We start from the raw sequence: 13,432 nt of genomic DNA on the forward strand, positions 1-13,432 counted from the left end.
GACCATTGAAAGCTACTCAGCTCCATGCACATGTGAGCGCTCCCCACATCAGGATGCTTATTCAATAAGTGAAAAATGTGCCTGCATGCATTATCAAATCTGCTGTTCTAAAGGGCAGTTAGTCTGAGGACTTGTACCTCGTGAGCACACATGCAAATAAGGGGCTATTTTTACTCTAGGAGTAGTTTATTAAGACTATTAGAAGTACACTCAGATGGGGCAAAAAAATTATAATTATTTCACATTTTTAGATTTATAAGGTGTTTTATAAATGTCCTCTTTTTTGCTTCTCCTAATAAACCTTTGAAGGAGCAAGGTTATTTTTCCCATCTTCTAGATGCGGGAACAGAGGCTAGGAGACTTTTCCAGGATCACTCAGTCAGTGGAAGGCAAAGCTAGGACTCTACCTCATGCGTTTGTCTCCCAGGATATCATGCTCACCCTCTGATCTGAGACAGAAGATAGAGTGCCCAGTACAGAAACATACCACCACTGCCCCCACTGAGCCACTGTCCTCATTCTTTTTTTTTTTTTTAAAGATTTTATTTATTTATTCATGATAGTCACACAGAGAGAGAGAGAGAGAGAGGCAGAGACACAGGCAGAGAGAGAAGCAGGCTCCATGCACCGGGAGCCCGACATGGGACTCGATCCCGGGTCTCCAGGATCACACCCTGGGCCAAAGGCAGGCGCCAAACCGCTGCGCCACCCACTGTCCTCATTCTTACCTGCTACCTGACTGAAACAGAGTTCACTTATCATCCCACCTGTTTACATCCGCTCAGAATCATTGCTCCTGCCACTCCAGAAATAAAAGATGAAAAAGATCATGCCTGAATGAGAGCAGCCTTTGTAACTGGACTTATTTGTCACCCACACTGCTGGCACTACAGTCTCACTGCCTTGGGTCTCAAGGCCTATCTGCATGCCTCTATCCCGCCTCACTAGAGAGCTAGCCACTTGGTGTCCCTCTGCAGTTTGCAGTGGACTTTCAATCACAAGCTCTAAGTTTCCTTCCCTCTCAGCAGCCTCGACCACTTATCAAGCTCTCCAACTACTTAATTTCTCTCTTCTACTCAAATCCCACAGCACTCGCTCCACTTTCAGCCTCTCCTGCTGGCTTTGTCTGCCTCCCCACTGAGCCGCTTTATCTTTTCCTCCAAATCAAAACCACCCTGCCATGCTCTGCTACTTAGGAGGCCTGAGGGAAGAATCAGAGAGATGTTGCTAAATAAAATATGGAATGCCCCCTTCATCTGCATTTCCAGGACAATTTGGAGAGAAGTGTTGAGGTCAGGAGATGTGACCACGTGTTAGGTAACAAAGAGTGTGACAGAAATGTAGAGCAGTTGGTAAGGAGGAAATCACACAAAGATTTGGAGGTAAAATACACCAGAGAGCTGGTGGCTAGAGTACACCTACCTGTCAAATAAAGACTTTGAACCACATAAAAGGGTAAGTACAGAAGATGAATAAAGTCTAAAGATCTAATGTACAACATGGTGACTAGAGTTGGTAACACTATACTGTATCATTGAAATCTGCAAAGAGAGTAGAACTTAAATGTTCTCACACAAAAAAGTACAGAAAGTTATATAGTATGTTTACATGAGGGATACAAATAATCGGTTAGGTTGAAAAATCTTCTCCCTAAAAAAACACATTTTTTTTTACATTCCTATGGGCAAGCTATGGATCTCAACAGTCATCACTCATCGTATAGATGGTCTCACAGCATGTAAATCATTTTAATTAAGCAAAAAAATGAAGTTGTAAGCACATGATTGCCACTTGTTTTCTTAAAGGTCCTGAGACCTGATCTCTCTCCTGTGAAACATAAGCAGTCTACACAGTATGTTAAATATGTGCCTCGAATTAAATTACATCTCCTGACTTCAAAATTCCAAACTACTCAAATTCTTCATGCTAGCAAGTATGTCCACTCCAGAAGGCAAAGGCTATCAAGATTTCATTTCTCTGCAAATTGCCACTTGAGACATGAAGCTTACTATCATCAAAAGGATTGAGTCTTTGATAACGAAGAAACTCTATTTTTTTACAGTTGAGTCAATGTCCTGACCAAAGAAACCACTTCCTGGGAGACAGCACAGAACAGATGCAGGTGCAGCAGCTGTCAGAGCTTAAGCAGCTGCAGGTCTACAAGGCTTCTAGTGGAAGGGAAGGTGGGGTAGGGGATCGGAGACTATCTACAGGAAGGTTATGGTGCTCTGGTGTTGAAAGGAATAGTTCTTACAAACTCCCTCTTCTCTTTATCTTATCTGGACAAAAAGGTAAACAGAAAATTCTCATTACCTCTCAATGTCAGTGAGCCTGGAGGAGTCCCGGAATCCTTTGGCAAAAGGGTTGCTATCTATTTTCAGCTTGGTTATCTGGAAAGGAATGAATGGGTAACAGAACGATATCATTTCTGAGGTCAAGGAAGTAAAATCTGAAATAGAGAGCTTGTTTTCCATGCCACCCCAAGAATACTTAAGGTCTCTCTGGATCGTGAGAAGGGTAGAAAGTGATAGAGAAGTTCACGGGAGGGATGGATCACAGCTTCACAGCCCAGTGGAACCATTGGTCATGGAGGCCCTCATAGAGGAGGGATTCGAGAACCGGCTGGTCCTAGAGAACAGCCTGAAGGTCAAGGGCAGAGGAGCCTTTCTCGATATGGCTACACTGTGAAGAGAGCAGTGAAAGGCTACAGCTTGCCTGGGTAATGGGAGAGGTGTCTAGAAGGCGGGCATTGGTGGGTAATGAATGGGGAATAAAAACAAAAATGTTGCCTCCTGCTGACTTGGCAGCATTATTTGTGAATCCTATGGGCACACATCATATAACATAATAGAGAAAAAGATAAAATGGCCAATAATAGCTTCATATTCAATACTGGATTGAAATACATGACATAGATACATGTTATAAAGCTTTCAGAGTATAAATTTATCCCTGCTCCCCTTTCCATCTGACTAAATTAGAATCAATCAGTCTTTTGTTATCCTTCATACAATGCTATTTATAGACTCTGTGCTTATAGTGGAAAAAATACTCCCTAATAAGAATCATAGTCTGAAGTGTTAAGTATCTAAAATGTGCTAATTTCACAGTATTAATATCTAAATGTGCATAATTTTCACAGTATTAATATTACTGGAAAAAGATCCATGAAATCATATGCACTGCACCTCCAAAGAAACAGACATCAGGTTACAAAGCCACAAAATAAACACTGATTAAAAGATACTCAACTTGTAAAATTCCTGAAAAGGAAGCCAGAAGGATCAAGACACAGCTGGTCACTATCTGAATTAGAACAATAGACACCTTTAAAGAGAGTCCTAGCTCACTGGTACCAGAACAAGAACCCACATTATCTTTAGAGAGAGATGCACAAAATAGTCTTAACCTGGAGAAAAACTAATAGGTTGAGGCATGTCCTCCTCATAAGCTCTAAACACAACCAAAATAGCCTGAAATACTCTTTCACCAAAATGCAACTTCTTCTCTGATCAGAGTGTATCTGCTATTCATTATAAATCATTAACACCTAAAGAACTGCCTTTTTCATTACAAAATAAAGGCATTATTTCCCTTTTTTGAATTTTCTAAATATGAGCTAACCAATATACAAACTGCAAAGAAGCTATCACTTAAAATATATCTTCCCAGATCTCTGTCCTAACAGAGATTCCCCTTCTCTGTCATGAACACTAGCAAGTTAGAAGAAGATCGATTATTTGACAGTATTAATTTATAAGAGTATATGACAGTGTCTCACAAATGCTCACTGCAAACCTTTTCACTCTAGTGCAGCAAAAAAAAAAAAAAAAAAGACTGATTTCCTTTTCAGCTTATGGACATGGTAAACAAGGAAGGAAGGAAGAAAACTGTTCTTAGTGAAAAACAACAGCTAATTTAAGCTTGCATATAAAGAGATATGCAGGAACTTCTGAGGTTGCCTCTAACACGTAGCCATCCAGTTTGTAGAGAACCGTCTCTAGCACACTGCCACCACTTTTATAGCCATCGGTTTCTAAAGGGTGAAGTCTGTTTCAGTCATCTTTCAAACTAGGATTGAGTTCTGAAGATCCATTTTCCAGATGCAGGAGAAAATGTTTATTTGTTTCAAATAAACTGTAAACCTCTTCTAACACGCAATTAGCATGTTCTAAGATTATAAAACACCAATAAGACTTTTAAATCCTCAGATAGGAGCTGTGTCTCTTTCTATTGAATAATTATAAATTAATATGCCTTATATTTCATGATATAAATATTACAATGTGCTTTATAGTTCATGAAAATGCTTTCAAAGTAATTCATCAGCAAATATTTAAATGAGGATTACTTATCATGTACTATGCTAAGTGTTGGGTGTGCAAAGATAAAGAACACATGGTCCCTGCCCTAATGGAGCTTAAAATTGCAAGGTATAAGCAGAGGGATACATAGCTTACTAGGACTGAAAGTGATTTACATGCCACTAAAGAGGGTGGCACCACATCCAATGCAGTGTTAGTGATGGAAAGAGTGAACCAAATCCAGATGAAAATTTCAAAGTAAAACTGGGAGGGAGAACAATAAAGCTAAGTCTTCTTTCAAGCTCAATTGAGCTTTTCAAGCTCAATTCCTATAAGCTAATTAATAAAATTTAAAAGTGAATAGATAAAATTTTATGGAGACAGTGGCCGATATCTGATAGAAAAAGTAATTTTAAAAGGAGTCTTTTATAACGATTCCTCTAAAATGTAACCATATCAAGCTTTGTTTGAGTCTTTACAAACTAAAAGAATAGAAAATATTATCTGTCTGTTGTAATGATTAAAGGACTTTTGATCTGCTTTGTCCCTGTAAAGGATTTTGAAAATTATATTTGCTTTTCTGCATTATTTCCAAAAAGTAAAGACTAATGGTTCAGAATGTCATAATTGTCACAGAGAATAGTCTCAATATGTGTGTGTTTGTTCAAGCAGGATGTCACCATATCTATTACTGCCATAACTCTGAAGAAGTGAATTACATTCAATGAGTTTTCAGATTTCTTTGGAATTTTCTTTCACTATCAGAATTTTCTATTTCCAATATCTTTCTAGACTTTCTTTCATAATATCCAGCAGATCACTGGTAACTTTTTTTCTTTTTCTTCACATTTCAATATAATTTCAGACTATAGGGAAGTTTTGAGAATAGAATGAGGTACTCTCATACACCTAGATTTACCAACTAGTTACAGCAATGATTTGACTTTAGTGTGCTAATTAGAAATGGAGCTTAAGACAGTAACCAGCTATTTGCTTTCTCTATAGACCATTTTGTCTAATTCCAGGGAAAATAATTGTTCTTGGAATTTAAAGGGGAGAAACAAAGCTGAATAAATGTCTAATTACTAAAATTGTATGGGGACCCTGGATTAACAGTACAATTTTGAACAGGTTTTATGGAGTAGTGATTAGCAGCACAATGACTATGAGTTAAACTTCCTAATACACCCACTGTGCTTACTGTGATATCTCTAGTCTCTGAGTTTACTGGGGTGTCAATAATAAGCACTCCAGAAATGTCTGTTGAAGTTTGCTTCAAGGACAAGCAATCAGAAATATGAGCTCATCTTTTTACCAGTTATGGACTAGCAAAACTCTTCTTGAGCCTACATAAACAGCATCTCATTTTGTTTTCTAATTTTAAAATAATTTTTAAATAGCAAGATTTTAACATTCTAGGTAATCATGTATTTTTAAAAGGTCAGGAATACATTTTATTCCCTGGATATTTCAATAAAAACTAGTAGTTACATTGAAAAAAATTCATTTCTGAAGATACAGTTTTATATACCTTTATGCTATTTGGGATAACTCAGAAAGTTATGCATCTGTGAACTGATGAGAGAAAGGACCCACGTTACAGAAAGTGATCTCAGGTGGACATCATTTCATTAGTTTCCTAATATAGAATCCCTGCCACTACCTGTAACACTGTTGAACAATATCATCCATGTCAATGGTGATACTGCAAAAGGATCCCAAAATAGCCAACTACAAACAGTATGTTAAAAAAAAAAAATCAAACATATGAAACTATAGGAACAGCCTATAATTCAAAAAACAAAATTTAAAAGCGACAATGTTTGTCATTTTGGTGAGGAAAAATCAGTAAACAGCAGCTCTGCATGTTTGAATGAAATCCTGCAGTTTGGTGTGTGCTGCATACATGCAAATCACGGACTAATTCAGGCAAAAACACACCCGTTTTTTCACCTGTTATCTCCATAATATGGAACATAATGCATTTCTTAGCCAAAGAAATTCAGTCTTAATGTCTCCTTTATCTATAGATAATAAATGTATGCAAAACTGGAGAGCAGATTTTGACACTGCTAGCTAGGCCGAGGAGGAGGAGACCTTTCCCAGTGCTTATTATGACATGTGGTATCACTGGACTCTGAATCCATCTGGGGTTCCCTGCCACAAGGGGAAATTGGTCCTCAGAGACCATTTCTCCAATTATCAGGGAAAGATCTGTCCAAAGGCATTTAAAAATGAAACCTGACCTACGCTTCAACTCTACAGCCTGCTCAAAAACAATGTATGACCTTTAAATCTTAAATTATAAAATAGTTTGTTGAAAGTGTAATGTATTTAGGTTTTATCTAATAATGTAAAGAAATGCAATCATTTCCTTGAAAAAAAAAGAGAGAGAGAGAGAAAATAGCCAAAAATGTCCCATTTTCACTACTTACAAATAAAACTACCAGCCACAATAAATGAGCAGCTTTTTCACAAATTCTGTTGGAAACTGATTTCACTTTTTTAAAATAGATAAAAGATAACAGTCCTATCCAAAGCTTAAGAGATATGAAGGTGATCCTAAATGTGAACTTTTAAATCTTCCTTTTTTTCTTTCTGTTCTTTGTGCATGCAAGAATTCTAATACTTATGCTAAGTACATGCTTTTTATCTGTATGTTTATTTTATTATATGTCTGTTTTAGGAAAATAGTACATAAGCACAGGTACAGCTGTGAAAAAGTGGCAGATGCGGGGAGGCTTCAGAAGGAGTCAAGGATAAATTTAGAAACTTGCTTAAGACTAATGAAAATACTAATCCCCAAATTGATTTATTCATCCCACGTATGTTTATTGAACATGAATTTTGATTGGTCTTATGAGGTTTAGAAACCATTTAGAAAACTGGCTTATGAAATCTTTGACTATTATCTGAATTTCAAATATATGTATAACATGGGAACTATTGTTTAAAGGTGGATGTAAAGAAATAAACTCAGATACAGCAGGATCTATTGAGAAAATTAGTTCCAAATTTAATTACTTCTATTGTAGGTTGTTTAGCAATGAAATGATACACTAATCATATTAATCTTTACACTTAATGATGCAGTGAATGATAGCTAGAAACTGGTAACTAGATTTTGAGCTCATTTAAAATCTCAATTAGAAATAAATGTTTGCCAGAAGAACAATTAATGTTAGGATGTGTATTTATTAGTACCTGACTCTATTTTTATTTAGCAACATTTTCAAATTCTTTTTTCAAACCTTGACACGGTCAGTGGTCACACTTCTTTGGGCCTGCAGCCTAGTTAGCATGATGCCACCAAGGGAGGCTTTGAGACTCAGAAAATTGTTCTATCACTTACCAGATTCATGGCCTTGGCAAATGTATTAACTACTCTGAGCCTTTTTTTTTTTTCTCTCTACAAAATGGGGCTCCTGGAGCCTTCTTCAGCAGACTAGTGTCAGAATTAAATGAAATATTGAAAAGAAATGTAGAGATTTTTTTCTAAATTAAAAGTAATAAACCCAAGCAGGGAACATTAGTTGAATTCTAGTTCAGAGGGAGAAAATGAAAGATTATAAAAAAACATCTGTTGGTCCATCCTGGAAATTTTAATACAAACTGAATTTTAGAAGATATTAAGGAATCACTTATTAGTTTTCTTAACTGTGATAAAGATATTGTACTTACTAAAATAATATTCTTATTGTCAGTATATATTTGTAGAATTATTGACAGGTAAAGTATCATGATGTCTGCAACTTAGTTTCAAATGATACAGGGAAAGAGAGAAATGATACAGAGAAATAGGGCAGACAAGGTCCAGCAAAATGTTAATTATTGAATCTGGGTACAGAGTACATGGAGTTCATTTTACCATTTATTTAACTTTTGGATATTTGGTTAAGTTTTTATTTAAGTTCTAGTTAGTTAATACATAGTGCACTACTAGTTTCAGGTTTACAATATAGTGATTCAACACTTCCATAGATCACCTGGTGCTCATGACAGCAGGTGCCCTCCTTAATCCCCAACACCTATTTAACCCAGACTCACCCAACCACACCTCCTCTCTGGTAACCATCAGTTTGTTCTCTAACCACCAGTTTGAGTCTGGTTTTTGGCTTCTCTTTTCTCTCCCTTTGCTCATTTGTTTTGTTTCTTAAATTCCATATGTGAGTGAAATCATACAATTTTGTCTTTCTCTGACTTAATTTAGCTTAGCATAATACTTAGTTCCATCCATGTTATTGCAAATGGCAAGACTTTATTCTTTTTATGGCTAAGTAATATTCCATTGTGTATATATACTGCATCTTTTTAATCCATTTATCAGTCGATGGACACTAGGGCTGCTTCCATTAATTTGGATATCATCGATAATGCTGCTATAAACATCAGGGTGCATGTATTCCTGTGAATTAGTATTTCTGTATTCTTTGGGTACATATAACTTTCAGGTATTTGAAAATTTTTCTAAATAAAAAGTTCAGTGAAAAAAATTAAATGAGATAATGACATTAAAATGTATGGTTCCTATTAGCTGCTAGTTTAGGATGATTACTATCTCATTACACTGGAGGCTGTGCAGCGTGAACAGTGCTCTGCACACAGCAGGTAAGTAATGCGTACTTCCTGAAATTAAAAAAAAAGAAAATAAATAGTTGAAATCCTCTAAAAAGGATGTCTCCAAGTCCATCAGCGTCAGAAGCTGAGAGGAGGTAAAGTTGTTTTCTTGGGAACCAAGTACCTCAAGCTTATAGGTTAGGAACACTGACTTTTGAATTTAACCCATTGGATTTAAATCTGTGATGGGAGCTTAACCTCATGCCTCAATTTTCCCAGCTATAAATGCTACATACAAATACTGTTTGTTCCTATTTCATAATATCCTTGTGAAAATGAAATCAGACAATGTGCTTTAAATGGTGCCCGGCACATAGTAAGTACCTAAATATCAGCTGTTATTACAATTATGTAGATAAAACCTCCTATTCCTCTCATGATCCGAGAGGTTGTGCCAACATTTAATCAGGATTGCTCCTTCACTTATTAAACTAAATCTAAGGTGTTATCCTGAGAAACTTTCCTTCAATTTTCTTCAGTCTGTTATTTTCACTAAAAACAAACAAAAACAATTCACCTATTCTCACTTTGGTTTTCTGCATAGAGAATTCTGATGAAAGCAATAAAATTTTCACATGACAGGTTTCTGTTTTATTTTCAAACATCAACAGATTTCTTGTGGAAGTACAAACCTAACACCTTATAGTATAAAAGCCGTAAATCCAATTTGTGTAAAATGAAGGTTTCAGGAATGTTCTCTGAATCTATGATAACCGTATTACCTACGTCCTCAGATTAAAAACTGGGAGAGTTAGTGTCAATGTTTCAGATTCTCAGTGAAACAGTGTTAGTGTTTTACAGCCCTGTAGGCTTCAATCTATACCCAACTTTTTAGCTTGGGCATTCTCTGAAAGTTTCTACTCTTGTGTTGTTACCTTAGAGATAACTGAAAAGTTTTAATAGTTGGCTTTTACTTTAAGATGGTAAGTATGATAACATTTGTTATCTCAGTTATCTCATTTTAAAAATGTGCCACTAACATTTTAGAATCCAAAAAAGTGACAGATCCTCTTTGAACACTCCAGAGACAGTCCAATAGTAGCCACATGCCTTATTTATAGGGTGCCTGACAGTTTACAAAGGCGTGTTTATACACAGCACTTCATGTGATCCTCACAGGAATTCCCAAGATGTTCTGGGCAGTTCTTAGCTCCAGTTAACAGGTAAAGAAAATGGCAGGCACAGTGGTGAAGAAAAATCTACTCCAAGGCAGATGGAAATTAGAGGTGCTTATGCCTTACAGACACACATCTACTCGTGCCTTTTGCTCATATCCCTTCCCTGGGCTCCCAGTTCCTCAAGTGCACAGGGCTGGGCTCTCAGCTTCACTTTCTTACTTTGCTCGAGAGACAAAACACACAGTATCTCCTCTGGCTGACTCATCCCACTCTGGTCTCTGAGCCATCTCTCAGGCAGGACTTTCCAGTTACTCACTCAGAACTCAAAATATAACAATGTCAAAACAAGAAGAGAGTAATAGCCCTGGCTACCTTAAAACCAACCAAATAAAAAAGCAAGGTACAAAGACGAAGAGAGGCTACAAACAACCAAATCTGTCAAGTAAACTGAATGAGTTCCTTTCGCTGAAGTTTATCAAAGGAATTCTATTTCTGGTCCTCTTGACCGCAAAAAGTTGGTTATCCTCTCTTTGCTTCAGCATCCTCACCCCAGAATGTTCCTATAACCCCCAGCTTTCAAGATTATGCGGACCAGGAAAGAAGAAAATATACGGGAAAGTATTTAGCAGCACCCAGCCCTCAGTAAGACTTTGATAGTTATTTACTGAGTCAGATTAAACCTTATGGGTGAAGAAGTGTGTAAACTTGAAATCCAACATATAACAAAGAGTAGAAAGTATAAAACCCAATGTTAATGTTATACATTAGATACCTTGAAGTTAATTAAATATACGCTCCTTACATGCTACAGTTTATTATTTAAAGAGACATTTAAAATCCTACAGAAATTACCTTAAATTACAGCTGAATAAGCTTCACAAAATTTCTGAAGTATCAGTAGTTTGGGTAGTTGGCTGGAATAGATGTGTTAATTTAGCAGAAAAACTGAACCTCTAAATTTTGTGAATCTGTGAGTATATGGTTATATACATCATGAGGCTCTGCCAGAAGGAGAAAAAGGAAACAGGTGATTTTCTCAAGAAGACAGAAGGGGGAGGTCTGGGTAGAAGAGTGGGCAATGGACAACCTGACCAAGAGTATAAAGATTCTAGAAAAGATGGTGTAATACAGAACTTCGTAACTGTGAGCCATGGCCACTCAACACAGTTGAGGGCCTGGTGGGGCTGATACTCAGTATCACTCGCCAGAGTGAACCTTGATTTTGAGTACTGGGATAGCCCCCTTCTGTCCAAGAAAATGAAAGAAGCTGCTAAATCTTTCCCTTATGTAGGAAATGAATGGTGAATGCTGAACTCACCAGCTGATTCTGGTAGGCAGTGACTGCTGTGAAAACGGTCTCTGGGAAGATGAATGTTCTGAATTCTTCAGACTTCAGATTGAGCAATGAGGCTGTGTGGTCTTTCTTCTTAATGATGTGCACCCGTGGCTGGTACTTGTGCATTGAGTTCAAAATTATCTACAATGAAGAGATGGGAAATACTGAATTTTAAATATTTATATTATTACACAGGCCAAATTTGCAACGAAGCAAGGAAAGAACCATAAAATCCACAGCTTCGAATTCCAGTTGTAAGATTATCATAGACCCTTTCCATTTGTAAAGCAAATAAATCATTTTCACAAGTTGATGCGGAGTCACAGTTGTGAAATCACATTTTATCAAAACCACTGTAAACAATACAGGTTGTTTCAAGGGTCCTTTTCTAAAATGAGAGGGGGACAGTCATTTGAAGGATGTTGATTTGTTGTTGTTGTTTTAATCAAGTTTTTAAAATATTTTTTGTTAGTCTGGTTAGACCAAAGGATGTATGTCTAAATTTTCTAAGGTAAGAACTTCCAAATTCTAGGAAGATGGATTGTTACTTATGGTTGGGAGGGGGGTTATAAAGAATTAAGAAAGGCTATGTGGTATGAGACAGACCTTGGTTAGAGTGTTAAATCTGTTACTTTCACTAGTTCCTTTGTCTTGAGCCAACTGGTCTCACCTTTTCAGCCTTGTTTTCTCAAATACAAAAATATACTAATCTCACAGCGTTGTGGAGAGGATTAGATGTATGAATCTATGAATTACATAGCAAATAGGAAGTGCTCAGGAAACATGAACATTTTCATTATTGTCAATTGTATTTCTGACAGCTTCATTGATTCCTGGCTTCCAGTTACAAACCAAACGTGAAGGACAGTTTGGTTTCCATCCTATAGCTAGTAAAAGTTGCCCAGTACTTAGACATCATGCACCTAACCTACCCTGGTTAACAAGCAGTATTTTTCATGAATCTTTTAAATAAAATATAGTGATTTGCCATTATGAAATCTGAGCAACAAAATTCACTTTCAGATATAAAAGTTTTTCCACATCTTCCCCACCCCTGCCACTCAGCTACCTAAATCTGCAGAGTGGGGTATGTCCCTCCTGTTATAATAGTGCTTATACCATATGCCTTTTGTCTCAAGGGCCTAGCAGAGTCTGGCTCTCAGGGGGGCATGCGATACATACTGTGGCAGGAGCAAGGTCAATGGCATGCAGCATTGTTGCACTAATGGCTCCCCTCTTTTCTTGGCTAACAAGGGTGTGGTGGATGAGCGTTTTGGCTAGTAACTTTAAGAGAGGTAAATACTAGTCACTGTGGGATGATTAACGTAGAATTAGTCTCTCTCTGTGCTGAGATATAAGCCAGCTTAAAGTTGGCATCTGGCACTGAATTTTGAACATGCCATCCTTTTATGGTCCCAAACCTGAATAAGAATAACTAAAACAAATGAGAGCTTCAAATGAATTGAAATAGACTTTAAAAAAAAAAAGTCATCTCTTTATATAATGTGTTTATTCCAGGGAGTTCAAGATATTTATGCTTATTCATAAAACTGGAATAAGCTCAAAGTGATGAAAGTAAATTTCTAATACAGATATAAGAAAAACATGGGCATTTATGATATGTTATACTAACAAGTTGCAACCTCACACATTCTCCCTCCCTCCCTCTCTCTCTCTCTCTCTCTCTCTCTCTCTCTGTCTCTCTCTCTCACACACACACAGAGGAAAAAGCTCTAAGCTTTAAATAATGTCCCCTCTCCCCTACTTACACCATCCCAAGGTCAATTTCTTTCAGAAAGGGGTACCAGAGAGACTCAAACCTCAGACTGAATCTCAGCCCCCAGGGCTCCTTGACTCTCTGCTCAAGACTTCATGGGGCTAAGGAACACTAATACAAATGTCAACTTTGTTTCACTGTAGAAATAAATTCCCTGAAGTGAAAAATTTTCCTGTTATAAAATGAAAACTCCACCTATAAGAAGGGCTTCTTCAGAACTAATTCAAAGAACTTGGCTGACTGACATGGAATCTAAAAATCTTTTCTTGTAGTTTTCAGA

At 37.0% G+C, this 13,432-nt stretch overlaps 1 protein-coding gene across 1 annotated transcript in view; it reads right to left on the reverse strand.

Annotated features, from left to right (window-relative positions):
- The window catches only part of TBX20 (T-box transcription factor 20), a 55,275-nt gene that overhangs the window by 32,166 nt on the left and 9,677 nt on the right, over positions 1 to 13,432 (reverse strand). The window contains exons 5-6 of the mRNA XM_025464616.3: positions 11,358 to 11,516; positions 2,314 to 2,390 (exon numbers count right to left, since the gene is read on the reverse strand). Coding sequence (XP_025320401.1) covers positions 2,314 to 2,390; positions 11,358 to 11,516 — 236 coding nt within the window. The remainder of the gene's footprint in view (positions 1 to 2,313; positions 2,391 to 11,357; positions 11,517 to 13,432) is intronic.

This window comes from Canis lupus, chromosome 14, assembly GCF_003254725.2.
Source record: "Canis lupus dingo isolate Sandy chromosome 14, ASM325472v2, whole genome shotgun sequence".
In the NCBI taxonomy this organism is placed as follows: domain Eukaryota; kingdom Metazoa; phylum Chordata; class Mammalia; order Carnivora; family Canidae; genus Canis; species Canis lupus.